At 40.0% G+C, this 18,077-nt stretch overlaps 1 protein-coding gene and 1 pseudogene across 4 annotated transcripts in view; one reads left to right on the top strand and one right to left on the bottom strand.

Annotated features, from left to right (window-relative positions):
* LOC309839192 (membrane-bound transcription factor site-2 protease) overlaps window positions 1–6,272 on the bottom strand; it is a 39,305-nt gene extending 33,033 nt beyond the window's left edge. For all 3 annotated transcript variants that reach the window (XM_082680840.1, XM_082680841.1, XM_082680839.1), the window contains exons 1-3: window positions 6,094–6,272; window positions 3,096–3,244; window positions 1,119–1,344 (exon numbers count right to left, since the gene is read on the bottom strand). In XM_082680840.1, coding sequence (XP_082536966.1) covers window positions 1,119–1,344; window positions 3,096–3,244; window positions 6,094–6,168 — 450 coding nt within the window. In that variant the 5' untranslated portion in view covers window positions 6,169–6,272. The remainder of the gene's footprint in view (window positions 1–1,118; window positions 1,345–3,095; window positions 3,245–6,093) is intronic.
* Window positions 6,167–11,354, top strand: LOC309839469 (nudC domain-containing protein 2-like; annotated as a pseudogene). The gene is made up of 2 exons: window positions 6,167–6,329; window positions 10,843–11,354. The product of its transcript is annotated as a nudC domain-containing protein 2-like (transcript).
* The last annotated feature ends 6,723 nt before the right edge of the window (window positions 11,355–18,077 follow it).

The raw sequence follows: 18,077 nt of genomic DNA, 5'->3' as shown, positions 1-18,077 counted from the left end.
ATTATACTCCAATAAAGATATAAAAATAAAATAAAGTAAAATAGATAAGTAACACGGATATACTGTATAGCACTGGGAATTACACCCATTATCTTGTAATAACCTACAATGGAATTTAATCTGCAAAAATACTGACTCACTATGCTGTACACCTGAAACTAACATAATACTGTAAATCAACTATACTTCAATTTAAAAAAAAGTCACTAACTCATATAGTCTATTTCATTAATAAGAACACGATTAAAAACATAACGTCCATGACTCACGGAAATGGAAACTATTAACGTAAAAAATTTAAAATTGAAGTTAGTCAGTGGTAAAGCACCCTTTCAAACTCTGGAAACATGAATTGATAAGGTATTGGTCTACACATGTGCTTTAAAGTGGGAATTATTTTAAGTAGCTTACAGTCAAAGGAGTACAACTCAGCACATTATTCTTCATATCAAGAAATCACAGTGATCATTCAAAAGGTCTTTTACCTTTAATTAAAAGGATATTATTGCTTAAGAATCTGAAAGCCATGAAGAAGAAACGGGAACATTTTGCATAGGATTAAGATGCAATTTATTTCTACATTATAGAGATCTTAAATCAGTATGCTTATTCCTTGACAGTAACAATTATTCAACACCTCAAGAAGACAACATGAATTACCAAGTTAGGTATAAAACAAGCTACAAGTATATATTTTACAACACAGGGAATAGAGCCGATATTTTATAATAACTATAAACGGAGTATAACTTTAAAAAATTGCGAATCACTATATGGTACACCCACAACTTATATAATATTGTACAGCAACTATACTTCAATTTAAAAAAAACCTTGCACTGAAAAAAAAGACAACATGAATTAAATCGAATACTTGTGTAACTGTTGACAGTCTTAGTGGTGGTCCATTTGTTCTATTATTACTACTACTACTACACATTGCAACAATTCTTTGCTATACTCTTACTAATTATTTTGTTTAAGCAAGTAATTTGAGAAATTGTGAGACTTTTCATTTATTTCATATTTATATTATGGATAGGAATTATGCTATCCAGAAGAAATTTCTTATATCTATGTTTCAACAAAGCTACTTAAAGCAATAAGAAGGCACTTACCACAACTTGTAGCACCTGTTCGTTGTGAAGTGAGGAAGAGGAAGAGGATGAAGAGGAGGAGGAAGAAGAGGAAGAGGAGGAAGAGGAAGAGGAGGAAGAAGAGGAGGAAGAATAAGAAGCGGGAGAGTCAGCCATCATTTGGCCTAAAGTCTGCATCAGCGTTTTCCCCAGAAGAAAAAAAGAGCTGAACATAGCAATTACACCAAACACCATTCCAAAATTGAACCTGTCAAGAGGAAAAAAATTACATAAATGTACAATTCCTCACAATTCATGGCCTAAAAAATTCATTAACCAGCCACCTTTCATAGCTTCAAAACAATGTCTAAAAATTTCAATAACTCTGCTTCTTTCTCCTACTTGAAGTTCAGATACTTGACTGAAGCATGGGCACTAGTCTCTTTAAGCAGTTATAATTTACAATTCTCTCATAACTGAAGAGGCTGAATGTTGTTCCCAATAAAAAGTTTGTTTCCTCTCATATTTTTTTGCTCATTTACATAGCATTGTTTTGATCTTGTTCTCATGTAGTTATGAAAGCTCTTTTCACATTATAGACATCATTCTTTTTCATCTACCGATTCTTTTGTTTGCATTTTATTTTACTTGAATTTTGTAATGAGCTTAAATATTAACATGGTAAAACTTAACAACAGTTTCTTTCTTCTACTGTTTTAATAATTAGAAATTAGAAATCACTCCTCTATAGTTGGGAATAATCTATTATATTTTCTAACTTTTTGATAAGTTGTGTCTTTCAAGGCATTTGTCCATTTCATCTAAATAGTCAAATTTACAGGTATACAACTGTTCACAATAGTTTCATTTTTCAAAATGAGTCTCACTCCATTCTCTCATTGCCAAGGGCGTGGGTTCAATCCCTGGTTGGGGAACTAAAATCCCAGAAGCTGTATGGTGTGGCCAAAAAATAAATAAATAAATAAATAAAAATAAAATAAAACAAGTCTCAGAATCTATAGTAATGTTTCTCCTTTCAATTCTGATTTTTAGTTATTTTGTTTGCTTTTTTCCTTGATCAGTCATGGTAGGGTTTTATTAATTTTATTAATCTTTTCAAAGTACCAACTTTTGGCTTTGCTGATTTTCTCTACTGTATACTTTCTATTTCATTTATTTCTGTTCTTATCTTTATTATTTCTATTTTGTTTGCTTTGATTTGCTGCTACATTTTCTGCTTTTTGATGACCTGATCGTTTATATTTAGCCCTACTCTAGTTGGAGTTAAATTTTTAACAGAAAGGAATTTCGACAAAGGCCCCCTACTGCCATATTAGAAATTCTGTCAAGTACAGAAACTGTCAGTCTCTAGGGTGTCCCAGAGATCATTGTAAACCCCCTAACCATAAACACTATAAACCATGATTTTAAAAATATTTTAAATTAAAGGGATATGCCTGGTATAGCCAGAGGGCTCCAGGACCCTGCTGCTGTAACCTGGCTGGCCATTTTCCTGATTGGTTTGTGTGTATGCCTTACTGGATGATAAGTATTTTAAATATCCTTGCCCTGGATGGGTATCACAGAAGACTTATAGAGGAAAGCCGGCAGACTTTTGGGAGCCCTATGACTCCCAGGACCCTTGTTTCTATGTGTCATGATGGGGGAGAGAATTCTCCAGGATTATTTTCCTGGTGGAAAATGCTCCATATGCTTTTTGCCTTTCTATTGGTGTATAACTTACACAAAGTGCCTAAGTCTGAAGCGTACAGCTCATTGAATTTTTACATATGTATACCGATGTATCCACCACCCAGATCAAGACACAGAACCTTGATTTTGAATGTATGCAAAAGCACAATGATGCAATCCCATGAATTTATATAAAGCCAGAAAGTTTTTACATTGTCAACATTTTAAAACTCAATAAATTGAAAATGATGGAAACAGTTCATTTAACAAGTATTTCTCATGATCACAAATGATTAATTTAAACCAAAAAGAGAAAGTAAAGAATACCACTGGTAAAGCATCCTTGCTTTCCGCCGTCCCCAACTGTAAAACGCACGATTGAAAATAGCAGTCTGCCATCTTATGTGAAAAGGGGAGATGCTCAATCCGTTGTTTTCCAGCCAGTCTTCATAAGAATGCTTAAAATACACAGATGACTAAGAGAGAAAGAAAAGTTCCACATCACTGAATTTTGAAGAATAATTTATAAGGCTTAAGAAAATAAAAGTGTTTTCTACAGGAAAGCAAGATACTGACTAATCAAATGTTTATAATTTTAAAGCTTTATGTTTATTCTTCAGGATATTAAAGTAAGAGTCTTGGATTGGCTGATGTGCTGAAGTCAGGGTCTGGCAAACTACGGCCCACGAGCAAAAAAGTTTGCTGGCCTTTGCTTAGAACAGCATTGTCCAACAGACATATAATGGGAGCTATAAGTGCAAGCCACATATGTAATTTTTAATTTTCTAGTAGCCGAATTTTAAAAGGCAAACAGAAACAGAGATTAATTTAAATGTATTTTTAACTCAAAATATCAAGATATTATCATTCAGAATATAATTAATATATTGAAACACCTCACATTCTATTTATTTACTTACTTACGCATTAAGTCTTTGAAATTCAGTGTCAGCTTTACACTTACAGCACATCTCTATTCGGACTAGCCCCATTTCAAATGCTACATGGCCACATGTAGTTAGTGGCTACCATACTGGACAGCACAGGTCTAGAAGCCTTGTTACCAGAGAAAGAGGTCTTTTGTTGTAATTAAAAAAGACCCCCAGCCAATCCAACAGAGGGGACAGGTTAGCTGGAATTGGTGCTTTCTATCCTCTTCTGAGCAACAACCCTAAGAAATTAGGCTGAATTTGACCATGAAAAAGTACAAAACTTATCTAAAGCCACCTTGGTCTCAGTAACTTCTTACATTCTTCACTGTTGGGGAGATAGCTGCTTATTCGCAGCCTAGCAAAGAGTTTTATCTTTAGGGAAGTTTGAAGTCCTTGAGTAATGTAAGATTTTGGATAACATAAGGCTGTTTTACATACACTGCCACTGACCTCTTACCTCTTACAGTAAGTATGGTAAGTATTTTGTCATACAGATGCCCATCCATTTGAGAAACTTATCTAGAAGGATATTTCAGCCCTGTCACAGTCATAAAATGACCTGAGTCTGAATATAGGTATCTGTTTGCCTTTGGATCCATAATGCTCTCTGCTCTCAATCTTCAGGTGAAGTTATTAAACCTGCTTGTCTTCTAGGACGTGGAAAAGGAGAGTGGCACACCCCTCCAGGTGTCTACTGAGGAAATCCTAGACAAACCAAGGATGGAACAGCAGACCAAGTTAGAAGCAGAGAAGCTGAAGGTGCAGGCTCCTAAAACCTGAGGTCTCTCCATTCCCCAAGCGGATACTCTGAATGAGAGATCCGTCTTTCGCTCAAGGAATAGTGCTCTCTTAGCAAGTTAGGAGCTGTTACTGAAATTAAAGTGACATCCTGATCACCTCACACACTGGACCAGAGACTATAGAGATTTGAAAAATTATTTTTATTTTGGATTTTTGTCACCCATGCAACATGAAGAAATCACGCGGCTTTGTTTTTTCCAAACAACAAAATCACTGTTTAAACCAGCAGTGGCCTGTACTGCTCATGACATGCTAAGCACCGTGCCAAGTATGTGCAGAGAAAGCACCTGGGGATCTTATGAGGATGCAGATTCGGATTCTGTGGGTCAGGAATGAGGCCTGAGATTCTACATTTCTGACAGGCTCCCAGATGATGCCAAGTGCTGCTGGTCCTTGAATCTCAGGTTGAGTAGCAAGGCTCTATGTGGATGAATTAATGAAATCCTCTCTATAATCTCAGGAGAGCTTTACATTTATTATGCCTATTTTAAAGATGAAGAAATGGAGGAACAGAGAGTAATCTGCCCAAGCTCTCAATGGATAGGAAGTGGGAGAGCACAGCTCTAAGGACTGCTCTAAGGATTCAACTGTATAATCTCCTCACTTTGCAAGTTTGAATGCAACAAAAGTTATCATTTTGCTGTTAAGCCTAAACCACACAATACTAAACTACAGTACTCTATTTAAAACAGTATTCATAACATGAAGGTTTTACTAGTCATAATTGGAATTTTCATTAAATATTTGAGAATTTACATGATTTTATTCCACGCATACAATACTCCCACCCCCAGTATGCAATTCCGAAAGGGTGCCTGAAGCATGTGGTCAGACAACTGTCCATAATATCTGCTACCCAAATAAGAATGGACCGTGCACCCAGGGTGTGTGTGGGGGGCGGGGGTGGGAGTATTAAGCGGGGTTAGTGTGAAGAAACGGCGTCTAAGATACAAATTAGAATTCGAGTAGTCAGAAACTAGTTATCTAAAGCCTTGCTACTTTTAAGTATGGTCTGTAGATTGGCAGCATTGGTAGCACTTGGGAACTGGTTAAAAATGCATAATCTTAGGCCCCCGCCCCAGACCTGCTGAATCAGAATGTGCATTTTAACTGGAACCCCAGATGGTCATAAGCACTTTAAAGTTTGAGGCCACTGATGTAAATCACAACTTGATTTAGATTCATTCCAATACCAGTCTCTGGAGGGTCGTGGCCTTAAAGACAAAGAGGGCAAACAAAGTCTTTCCCAGGAGGATATTTTATTTCCTCCCAGGTGCAACGCCGCGGGGTTTGGCAGGGCCCCGCCCCTCCCGAACCCACTACCGGCGCCTCCCGGGCAGGACCCGAAGGCTGCGGGGCCTGCAAAGCCCCGCAATGATACTGCGGCAGCTGCGCAGGCCGCCACACCCCTCCCGCGGCCAGCCGTGCTTTATTTACTCCATGGGACCGGGCGCCACGCGGAAGGCCGCACGTGGGTTCCGGTCGCACGGCTTTCAGCCCGGAAGGCACAAGGCAGGGGAAGAGAAAAGGCCTAGGGCCTTGCGCCCCGGCCCTGGCACCGCGGGCTTGGGCCTTAGGCCCGAGGCCCTCACCTTCAACACCAAGTCGGTCAGGTAGACGGCAGTCCAGCCGCCCACCACCACCACCACCAGCGATACCGGAATCATGGCAGCGGCGGGGGCAGCGGAGGGAAGGCGAGCGCCGGCGTCCTCCCTGCGAGCCGCAACCAGCCGGCCGCGCGGCGCCTACAGCCCCAGCATCTGCGCAGAAACCCAGCTGCCACCGGCTCCTTTTTCGTGGTGGCGTCGTTTCCTTCCGGATCCTTCTGGTGGGTCGCACGAACGGCAGTGTGCGCACCGGAAAAGGGCGTGGGGGCTTATTTTAGCGGGGCACTCGGGCGCCGCTGTCTAGGTATCAACTAGACTGCGGCTGCCAGCCCTCTAGCGATTTCTTAGGCTATGGCCCTCCCTGCTGTCTGCTCTCCATTCTCCGGTTCTGGTCTGGGGTTTGCGCTTCCTTTTAATCTAGTGGGGTTTGGGTAATCCCAAATAATAATCGTCTCCGCCGCTCAGACTCTGTCATAGGTATCCAGATTTAAGTTAATTATGTTTATTCGTTCTTTTTATTGAAGCGTAATTTACATATAGCGAAAACATAATACGGATCTCAACTATTTCGATGAGTTTTGATAACTATATATCTGTGTACCCTAATAAAAATAGAGAACATTTCCATCTCAGAAGTTTTCTTCGCTCGCTTCCCGGTTAATCCTCTCCTCGCCCTCCCATCACCCCTTTTCTAATTTTTAAATCTTTGTGTAAATAGAATCATACAATGAGTATACTCTCGTGTCCGGCTTATTTCGTTCAACATGATTTTTTTGAGCTTTAGGTTCTTTTCTCAACCTCTTCCATTATAAAATTTGAGATTGGTGCTACATTAAAAAAAAGTTCTGAACATCTGTACATATTTTTTTGTTGACGTGTACCTGATCATATATTGACCTGGCGCAGTGGTTCTCAACCTTGGCTGTAACATTAGGATCACCAGGGGGCTTTAAAAATTCCTGATGCCTGTTCTCTAGCTTAGACCACTTGAATCAGAATTTCAGAATGAGATCCAAGCATCAGTATTTTTTAAATTCAGGTCATTCCATTGTGCAGCCAAGACTGAGAACCACTGAAGGAAAACTAGTATTTATGGAGTTTTGTTTGTTTGTTTGTTGTTTCTTTGTTTTTTGCATTTTCTTAAGGCCCAAGTCTTTAAAAGTTATTTGTTTTTACTTTTCTGGAAAATCATCATTAGCAATAGTAATACTAATACCGAAATATTGAGAACATAATACTAGCTTAAGAACAAGTATCCCAAATAAAACTGCACCCTCAGCCTTCTTCAAAGTAAAAATATAGTGTCATACTAGGAACCTGTATGACAGATACTGTTACTCATTTGCCTCACTCTCCCATACTTTTCCTAAAGTTTTAATAATTTAGCACCGTATCTCCCTAGCTTCAAGAAACCTTATGACTCAGTTTTACATCTTCTTGCCTACATGTGTGTACATGTGTTGTTTTAAAATCTTTCAATTTATTTTGGACAAAGCTAGGTATAATTATAAAAGTTTATATTCAAGCACCCTGTGACTCCACAGTTTTCCATGGACAGGTTTCCCGAAAGTCTTAGTGCAGTTTTAGGTTTTGATACTTTCAGAAGTATAAATGCCGAAAACTTGCATAAAGCATCACTTGAAAATTTATTTAAATTTCTTTTACACTATTTAATTTGGTGAATTTCAAGTAATTTTAAATTTCAAATTTTTTAGTCCCCCTGAGGATGGCAAACGTTGACTGAAACAAAAAATGGAATTACATTTATTATTCAAAAATTCCCGAGACCAAAGAAGCATGAAAGAAATTTAAATAATTTTATTTTTCAAGTGATGTTTTGTGTAAGTTCATAGAGTTTGTACTTCTGAAGTTATTAAAGCTTAAAACTACACTAAGACTGTTGGTACACTATTGTATTTGAACTGACCTTTGTTTGCTCTTGTATAATGACTGTAGCTTTTAACACTGTTCTTTCCTAGGATGAGAAAATTTACTTAAGAATTAAAATGTCTTCTCTTTTGTTAGCCTGAAGCCTTGTCTGGACCACTTGCTGGGACAAAAACCAGTTACTGTGTGGCTGATTACCCAAAATATGTAGGAAATGAGTTGATTGTGTTTTTCTGTTCCCAACCTAAAATTTTACTTGTTCAACTGACTTGGTGTTCTCATCAGGGACCCAGCAGTCAAAACAAAACACTGGGGCTTCCCTGGTGGTGCAGTGGTTGAGAGTCTGCCTGCCAGTGCAGGGGACACGGGTTCGAGCCCTGGTCTGGGAAGATCCCACATGCCGCGGAGCAACTGGGCCCGTGAGCCACAACTACTGAGCCTGCGCGTCTGGAGCCTGTGCTCCACAGCAAGAGAGGCCGCGAAAGTGAGAGGCCCGCGCACCGCAATGAAGAGTGGCCCCCACTCGCCGCAACTAGAGAAAGCCCTCGCACAGAAACGAAGACCCAACACAGCCAAAAATAAATAAATTAATTAAAAAAAAATACATTCCCTTCCCCCACAATTAAAAAAAAAACACTGAATAGAATCCTGCTGGTTTCTGGAATTTATCAGTAGTGGAAGCCAGCTGGTGGCAGCAGAAGAGACGAGACCTAGGATGCAAGGTGGCAGCAAAAAACACCTGTATTCCATAAGATCAAGGTATTCCTCCTTAGAAGAAATGTGACCTAATTTACAAATAGTTTCAGGTTTCTGTCAAGTAACTAACTTGAAGGACGCACAGCCAGGCTTTTATTCATATCATTTTTATTTAGTGTATATATATATATTTATTTGTTTGTTTGTTTATTTATTTATTTATTTTTTGCGGTACGCGGGCCTCTCACTGTTGTGGCCTCTCCCGTTGCGGAGCACAGGCTCCGGACGCGCAGGCTCAGCGGCCATGGCTCACGGGCCCAGCCGCTCCGTGGCATGTGGGATCTTCCCGGACCGGGGCACGAACCCGTGTCCCCTGCATCGGCAGGCGGACTCTCAACCACTGCGCCACCAGGGAAGCCCTATTTAGTATATTTTTTTAGAGAGGCACCAAAAATACATTTTGGCTGAATGCAAAACAGCTACATGTTAGGGACTTCCCTGGCTGTCCAGTGGTTAAGACTCCATGCTTCCCCTGCAGGGGGCACGGGTTCGATCCCTGGTTAGGGAACTAAGATGCCACATGCCACATGGCACGGCTGAAAACAAACAAAAACCAGCTACATGTTAAAAATCAGTATTTGGCTGAAGCAGAATATCACCATTATATAATAAACTTCTGAGATACCAGAATCAACATGAAATATAAAAATTAGATATTAAAATATTATAATTTTGTTGTTAAAATGTAAGTATTCAGATTTTTAGAGTTTGACATCCCCTTCAGGAGTATTTACTTCTCATCAATGTAAGCTGATAGTTTGCTTCTGGGGTCATTATACTATATGTTTATGACACTAACTTACACCAGTCAGGATAAGCTAGGTTATGCTTAGGAAATAAGCCCTAAAATCCCACAGGCTTAAAATGAGAAAGATTTATTTTTTGTTTGTGCTGCATATCCAACAGGGGTTGGTAGACTGATGGAGACTCCATTTTATCATGCCCAGTTCTCAAAGTGAGGCTCAGGATTTAATGCAGCAGAGAGAGGACTAGAGTGTTTACCACTGGCTGCGAAATGCTATGGCCCAGACATGCACACGTTCCTTCCACTCCAGCTTCATGAGCCAAAACTAGTGAAATAGCTGTTCCTAATTTAAAGGGCAGAAGGAGTGTAATCCTCCGTATACCTAGAAGTAGAGAAAAATATACCTGGAACTGAACAGTAGTGCCATCTACCACATAAATAGATGCTCTCTTTCATCTATGGAGGGCAGTGTAACAGAAAATGTTTGGTTAGTGCTGCCATTATGGGATACTGCTAGTATTGATGCTGCCACAAAATTATTAAGCTTTCCCTTCTCTTTAATAGGAACTAACTAAGATAAAGGCTCATGTCGGTTTTTTTTTTTGGCCGCGCCGCACGGCATGTGGGATCTTAGTTTCCCAACCAGGGATCGAACCCACACCCTCTGCAGTGGAAATGCTGAGTCTTAACCATTGGACGGCCAGGGAAGTCCCTCATCTCTATTTTATATCCTCAGCTTGGTGTGGTTGCTGATGATGGTGCAGTTTGGTTGAAGCAGTCCCACAGACGGAAGCTTCTAGTCCCAGGTGAAGAAAATTTTTTTTGAATCTTTGCTGAAAGTATTATCCACGCTTATATTTTTTACTCCAAATACACACACACACACACACACGCGCACACACACACACACACACACACAATATTTGCCTGCAACTGCTGCTTTACACGGTCATGTGAATAAAATTTGTCCTTAAACCTTGGTTCTAAAACTGCGGCAAAGGAGCAATACAGTTGGCCTTCAAGAAACCAGTCATCTGGGGTTTTCCATTTATATTTCAGTTTCATTTCATGTACACCAGTCTCAGCATCTTCCTGGAGTAGAATGATAAGAGAATCTTTTCAGCCACTGTCATGTAAGAAATACTTGTACTCTGAAGTCATCAGTTTGATGACTTCTTCCTCAGGTTCCAGAAAGCAAAGTATTTTTCTCTGCAAGCAGTTTTAATAAGTTGACACATTGTTTTCATCTAAAAAGCATGTTATTTTAGTTTTGCTCTAGATGGCTTTTAAACACGTAGTAGCTGCTATTCCATCTTGTTTAAACATCTTGTTAAATATATGACAAGGCGATTCAAAAACCTTTGGATGGCCACCAGGGCCAGGAGGCGACTGGAGTGTGTCAGCCCTGTTTGAGGAGCGCAGTGGGGCGGTTCCATGCAGAACGCCGTGGGGCCAGTGGTACCAGATCTTGGAGGAGGTGTTCATTGAAGTTCAGGTGTCGCCAGGCACTCGCGCTCAGGATATCCAGTGCGGCCCGCAGAGCCGGCATGTGGCGCTGGCCGTGGGTGGCCACGAGATCCTCAAGGGCAAACTCTTTGATTCTACAATAGCTGATGAGGGAACCCGTGGACTCTGGAGGGTAGAAAAATGGTCCGTATTGTTCTTACAAAGAGAGATGCAGCAAATTGTTGGACTTCTATTCTGGAATCTGAGTATGCAGCTGATCCTTGGGTGCAAGACCAAATGCAGAAAAAGCTTCCAGAAAGAAAATCCTCGTTTTAACTTCAGCGGAGCAGAAATCTCAGGAAACTACACTAAAGGTGGACCAGGTTTCTCAAATCTTGAGAAATATCTGTGAACTTGCTGCATTTTGTGGATCCTAGCAAATGTTGCCAGCTTAATCAAAGGAACAGATTATGTGGTGGAAGAAAAATGTGGACGCCTACAGTTAACAAATTGCAAAATATATTTAAATATGGTTCTGAAAATTGCATTCAAATATGATTTACATAGGAAACAAATACTGTAGGAACTATTCTATTGATATATGGTAGCTTTTTTTTTGGACTTGTTTTTGCTCAGCATGAACTTTCATATGCTGCGGTTTACTAATCTCATATTTAACCTGTTTTTTTTTTGTTTTTTTTTTTTTTTGCGGTACGCGGGCCTCTCACTGCTGTGGCCTCTCCCGTTGCGGAGCACAGGCTCCGGACGCGCAGGCTCAGCGGCCATGGCTCACGGGCCCAGCCGCTCCGCGGCATGTGGGATCTTCCCGGACGGGGGCACGAACCCGTGTCCCCTGCATCGACAGGCGGACTCCCAACCACTGCGCCACCAGGAAAGCCCTAACCTGTATTTTTAATACAAGAAACTTTAGGGTATAGATCATGTGAAATGACAGGGTGCCTTCAGGGAAAATTAAGTTTTTCTTTCAATAAGTGTGATGCAGGAATAATGTTCAATAAACTTTTCTAGGAAAAAAAAATAACCTTTGTACATCATGTATTTTTGTCTTTGACTGAAGTATGAGGCAGTGGCCCACTATCTTTCTGCTTATAGACAGTTATAATTGCTTTCAGATTACAGTACTGAAGGTTATATGAACAAAACACTGTATGCTTATGATTCCTAAATCACTCTTAGCCTTTACCATGCTTGTTCTATTATCCATAACAATTGACACATTTTGAAACTGATTTTCCACCCTACAAGTAGTTTTTCAGTCAGAATGCATTCTGTTGATAGCTGTGTGAGGGAGGCCTCAACAATCTCTCAACAATTGAACAGAATCAGAGTTGAATTCATTATTAATCTACAATACTGTTAGACTTAAATATGATTTATAGTCATTTTTGCATATCCAAGTGTCTGATGTCCAAGGTATAATGGCACATTCAATACTATTGCCTTTTTGTTCATAGCAGAATACAATTCAGGAAGTTTTTCAATACCATATTTTCTAGAAGGAACTTAACAACTAGGATTTATAGCTTCAGCAAATATGAAAAATCCATCATCTTCAACTACTGAAAATAGTTCATAGTCTGTAGCAGGAATTGTCAAATTATGGCCTGGGGATCAAATCCAGCCCTCTGCCTGTTTTGTAAATAAAGTTTTATTGGAAAACAGCCATGCTCCTTTGTTTGCATTACCTTTGGCAGCTTTGCATCACAACAACAGATCTGAGTAGTTGTGACAGAGACCTAATGGCCCACAAAGCCTAAAATATTAACTATCTGGTCCTTAAAGGAAAAAGCATGCTGATTTGTGGTCTGTAGTGATACTGTCAATAAGATTTTTCTTTAATTTTAGCTTCCCTAGACATAGAACTATAAGGAATTCTCTACTTTTTTTTTTTTGGCCGCACCGCACAGCCCTGACCAGAGATCGAACCCGCGGCCCCTGCACTGGAAGCACTGAGTCTTAACCACTGCACTGCCAGGGAAGTCCTAGGAATTCTCTTCTTAAAGCCTTCTCATAAAGTCTATTATTTTGGACTTCCAAAGGCAAAGTTGAGGGCCCAAATCCCAAGGCGTAAACTAAACATAAGTACATCCCTGTTATTTAACTCAGCAGGCTCTAAAATTAATCTCTTACTGCTTCTCTGAACATATTTTGATTTCCCTCTTATTTGTAGATAATAGTTCTATAGGGCATATAATTCTAGACTGAAAGTTGTTTTCATTCAGCATTTTGAGAATGTGACTTATTTTCTGGCTTCCATTGCTGCTGTTGAGAAGTCTATTGTTAGTCCAACTGTCACTTCTTTTAGGCAATCTGTCTTCTTTCTAGTTTCTTTCTACTGATCTGAGTTTGACTTTGGTGTGTCTAGGTGTAGATTTCTTTTGTCTAACTTGCTTGGAATTCGTCATATGAATCAGGGTCCAGGCAGGAGAACAAAAGCCCTGCTAGGTACTTCAAAACAGAGAGGATTTGATAAGGGAATCGGCTACACGTGTATTGGGAGATTGAAAGAGGAACAAAGGTCAGGTAGCCTGGAGATTAGAAAGCAGAAAGTGTTAATAGCTAGCACATCCCTAGGGTTCAAGGCACCAAAAGGAGGAGGTTATGTTACCAGAACCTAGGAGGGTGGAGCAGGTGGCCACCATCTCAGGAACAGCTATGCTATTGGGGATGGATGGGTGGCTGTTGCTAAGGGCTTGGGACCAGAAGGAGTAAAAGGAAGAGAAAAGAGAGAGAGAGAGAGAGAGAGAGAGAGAGAGAGAAAGAGGAACTCCTGCTGTTACCCTCCTCCTACCTTTTGATCACATACCAGCATTTCTTATTGGTGGAACCTAGGAGGAAGCCAGCTGCTAGAAGAGCCTGGAAAAGCATTGTGGACACCCAACCCCAGTGCTGCCTTACAGGGAATAGAAGCCTGGGTGTGGAGCTGAAAGACCAGCACAGTTTAAGATTTGTCATCTGAATTTTAAGATTTGTCATCTTCATCAAACTTGGCAAATTCTCAGCCATCTTCTCTTTGAATGTTCTCTCTCCCTTGTTCATCTCATTTTGAAAGTCTGATTGGATGTAACAGCTTCTCTATCCTCCATGTCTATTTTCCTTTAACATTTTCCATGTCTTTACCTTGCTGCATTCTGGGTAATTTCTTTCTTTCTTTCTTTCTTTTTTTTTTGGCTGTGCCACACAGCATGTGGGATCCTAGTTCCCAGCCAGGGATAGCATTGGAAGTGTGGAGTCTTAACTGCTGGACTGCCAGGGAAGTCCCGGTAATTCCTTGAAATCTATCTTTCAGTTCATTATATCTTACTTCATTCAGTTGTGTCTAATCTGCTGTTTTGACCCATCTATTGATTTTCTGATTTCAATTATTTTATTTTATTTTTCATTTCTAGAAATTATATTTGTTTTTGTTTCAAATCTGATTTACTATTTTTTGCTTTCTCTTGTTCCTTAGCCATATTTTTAATTGTACAGATTAAACATGCTTGTTATATACTGTGTATCTGATAATTGCAGTATCTGTAGCATTGGCAGATCTGATTCTTTGTTTCTGCTAATTGTCATTCATGGTGACTTGCATTTTTTTTCTTTTTTATTGCAAACTCATGTTTGTTGGAACTCTATCTAGTGGAAGTACTTAATACCTGAGCTTGAGGTAAGTTTCTCCAGAGATAATTGGCATTTACTTTTCCAAGTACCTAAGGACCTCACTAACCTGGGGTCACTTAAATCTAAATCCTTAATGTAGGTCACAATTTTAGGTTTCAGATTAGAAGTTGATGTCCAGTTGTAGTAGGCTGCTTCTGAAATGGCTTCCAATGGTCACTGCCTCTTGGTAATCACGCCTTGTGTAATCCCCTCCCTTTGTGTGTGGGCTGGACCTAGTGACATGCTTCTAACAAACTGAATATGGTAAAAATGATGGAATGTCACTTCCATGATTAGGTTATAAAAGACTGTGACTTCTGTCTTCCTTTCTCTCTCTCTGGCTCTCCTCACTTTCTCACTCTGATGAAGCAAATTACTATGCTGTGAGCTGCTCTGATGAAAGGCCCACGTGGCAAGGAACTGAGGGTGGCCTCCAGCCAACAGACAGCAAGGAACTGAGGCCCCCAGACCAACAGCCTCAAGAAACTAAATCCTATGCAAAACCACAAGAGTGAGCTTTGAAGCAGATCCTTCCCTGGTTGAGCCTTGAGATGACTGCTGCCCCTGCCAACAACTTGACTGCTACTTTGTGAGAGACCCTGAGCCAGAGGACCCAGCTAAGCCACAACCAAATTCCTGCCCCACAGAAACAGTGAGATGATAACTGTTGTCATTTCAAGCCACTAAGTTTTAGGCTAATTTGTTATTCAGTGGTAGATAACCAAAATGTCAATCATGAGTGGTAATAGTTCCATTCTAGTCTGTCGGTTGAGCTAAATCTGTTACTATTTTCCATTATGACTATCTCCTTAAGGAGATACTGGAACAAGCTAGAAAATACCCAAAGGGATACTGTTAGGGGGATAAGAGGTCTGAAAAATATATCATATGAAGAACAGGTGAATGAATTGGGGTGTTCTACCCCAAAAATTGATCTATGATAATTTTTCAAATTTTAAAAAAGGTGGTAGAAAAGAAGACTGATCTGGGAGCAATAGGAATGACCAAGACGTATGGGCTTCAAACCTACTAGAGTCCAGTTTGTAATCAGAAAACTACATGGGAGACTTTTTTTCTCCTCTATTTATAGCCAAGGCCAAGAGAGGCAAGTTTCGTTAAGGTCACATTCTGGGAGTGGTTGGTCTGTTCTAGTTCATTCACCAAGGGTCCAGTTTCCAAGTCTCTGAGCTTTATCTTCTACCCCTACTGAAGGCCCACTCATATAGCTAAGGTCAGCAGATGACAGCAGGGCAGACACCAACTTTAGATCTCACCTCTCTGGATTTATGTTTTTTCATCTTGCCTTTAAAAAAAAGAAAACAAAAACCTCTGAGGATTTCCCTTACTTTCCACTACCTCTACTACACACTTATGAAATATTTACAGTACTTTATCCAATGCTTTATGTATTTTTGTCCCAGGAGGGTTTTTTCAGGATGACTAATATGCTATATTGCTGGAAATGGAAGTCCCTATGGACCAGTTTTTTTAAAAAATGGTGGTAAAATATACATAACATAAAAAGATCCCGCATGCTGCAACTAAAGATCCCACATGCCACAACGAAGATCCTGCGTGCTGCAACTAAGACCCGGCACAGCCAAATAAATAAATATTATTAAAAAATAACCATTTTAACGTGTACAGTTCAGTGGCATTAAGTACATTCACAATGGTATGTAACCATCACCACTGTCTATTTCCAGAAATTTTCCATCATCGGAAACAGAAACTCTGAACCCATTAAATAATAATTCCCTACTCCCCCCCGCCCCCTGCTCCTGGTTACCTCCTGTGGGCCTGTTCTAAAAGGATAAGTTACTACAGACCTTTGAGAATATATTTGCCAAACCCCAGATATTCTCAGATACCAGGGGGAGAAAAAAATGGTCTAAGACTATAAATTTAACATTGGGAACTTACACCAGGGAAGTGCTATTGATTACCTCTGTACTCTGTGCCTATGACCAGTTCCTTTCAAAGTTGACATGTGCTGCCAATATTCATATTTTAGGAAACTGCAACTTGGCTTTTCTACTATTCTCCAGAAGCCATGCTAATTCCCAACTTTACTTTTACAGTCTCCAGCAAAACAAACAAACAAACAAACACACACAAACACACTGCATGGAATTCCTGGTATAGGCTAGTAGATATTGCTAAGAAGAGCAAGACCAAAGTTTACTGCCTCTTACGTGAGAAGCCAGTTGTTTGTACTGGTGCCCACTATCATTCAAAAGAAATAATTACTCAGTGGTATTCCTGCCCTAGGAAAGTTCAATTAACTTCATAACTGAGGGTGTGAGAGAGGAAAAGATACATTACTGGCTGAGCATTCTCTACTTCTCTCCCTGTAACTATCTAGTAAAGAGAATTTTGTCCTTGCTGTCCTATTTCAGATTTTTCAGGATGCGGAATTGGGAGAACGAGATGGACTTAGAAAGGGATGGTCCTGAGAGATCGACAAGAGAAAAGGATTTAGTAGAAAGCCAAGTCAAACCTGGAGTTAAGGTTAAAAGAAGGGAGAGATAAAGGACAAACTAAGGGCTGGATGTCAGAGAGAGGTTGGGGATTTGGTCAGTCAGAGGGACTGTAGCAAGTATGTGTGTGAGGGAATCGGGGAGGAGAGGAAAGCTGACTCTAGGGCTGTTGCTGTCAATTATGATCTGGATCCACTTTCATGATCTTCACTGATTTCACATTTTTCTTTTATTTTGAGATGTTACTCATATACAGTCATGCGCACAAATCTTAAGGATTGAGCTTGATGAATTTTTACATATGTCTACACCTGTGTAACCACCACCCAGATGAAGATACAGAACATACCAGCGCCCCACAGCTCTTCCTCATCCCCTTCCCAATCCAGCACTCAGGAAATGATCACTCTTCTGCTTTCTCTCACCATAGATTAGTTTTTGTCTGTTTACTTAACTTCATAAGAATGGAATCATATGGTAGGTACTCTTTTGTGTCTGCCTTCTTTCACTCAACATTACATCTGTAAGACTGATCAATATTGTTGTAGGTAGCAAAGCAGGTTATTATTTTTTTACCATTGTGAAGTATTTCACAAATTATTTTTCTGGACTATATACTTGATGAACATTTGGGTGTCTTTAGTCTTTGGCTATTACGAATAACAATGCTATGAACATTCTTGTATATATGTGATGGTGGACGTAATCACGCATTTGTGTTGGGTATATGTCCAGGTGTGGAATTACTGGATCCTAGAGTGGACATATCTCCATCTTTAGTATTTGTTGCCAAACAGTTTTTCAAAGCAGATGTACTAATGTACATTTCCACCAGCAATGCAAGAGAGTTCTGGCTGCTCCCTGTCCTTGTCTAGACTTGATATTTTTAAAATTAAAAAAATGTTTCCCCCAAATTTATTGTATATTATTGACATGTACGGACTTGATATTTTCAGTCCTTTAATCTTAGTCACCTTTAACATTCTTTG

This window comes from Grampus griseus (assembly GCF_964374135.1).
Source record: "Grampus griseus genome assembly, chromosome: X".
Classification (NCBI taxonomy): Eukaryota; Metazoa; Chordata; class Mammalia; order Artiodactyla; family Delphinidae; genus Grampus; species Grampus griseus.
Note: the sequence above shows the minus strand (reverse complement) of the source record. Positions and strands in the feature narration are given on the sequence as shown.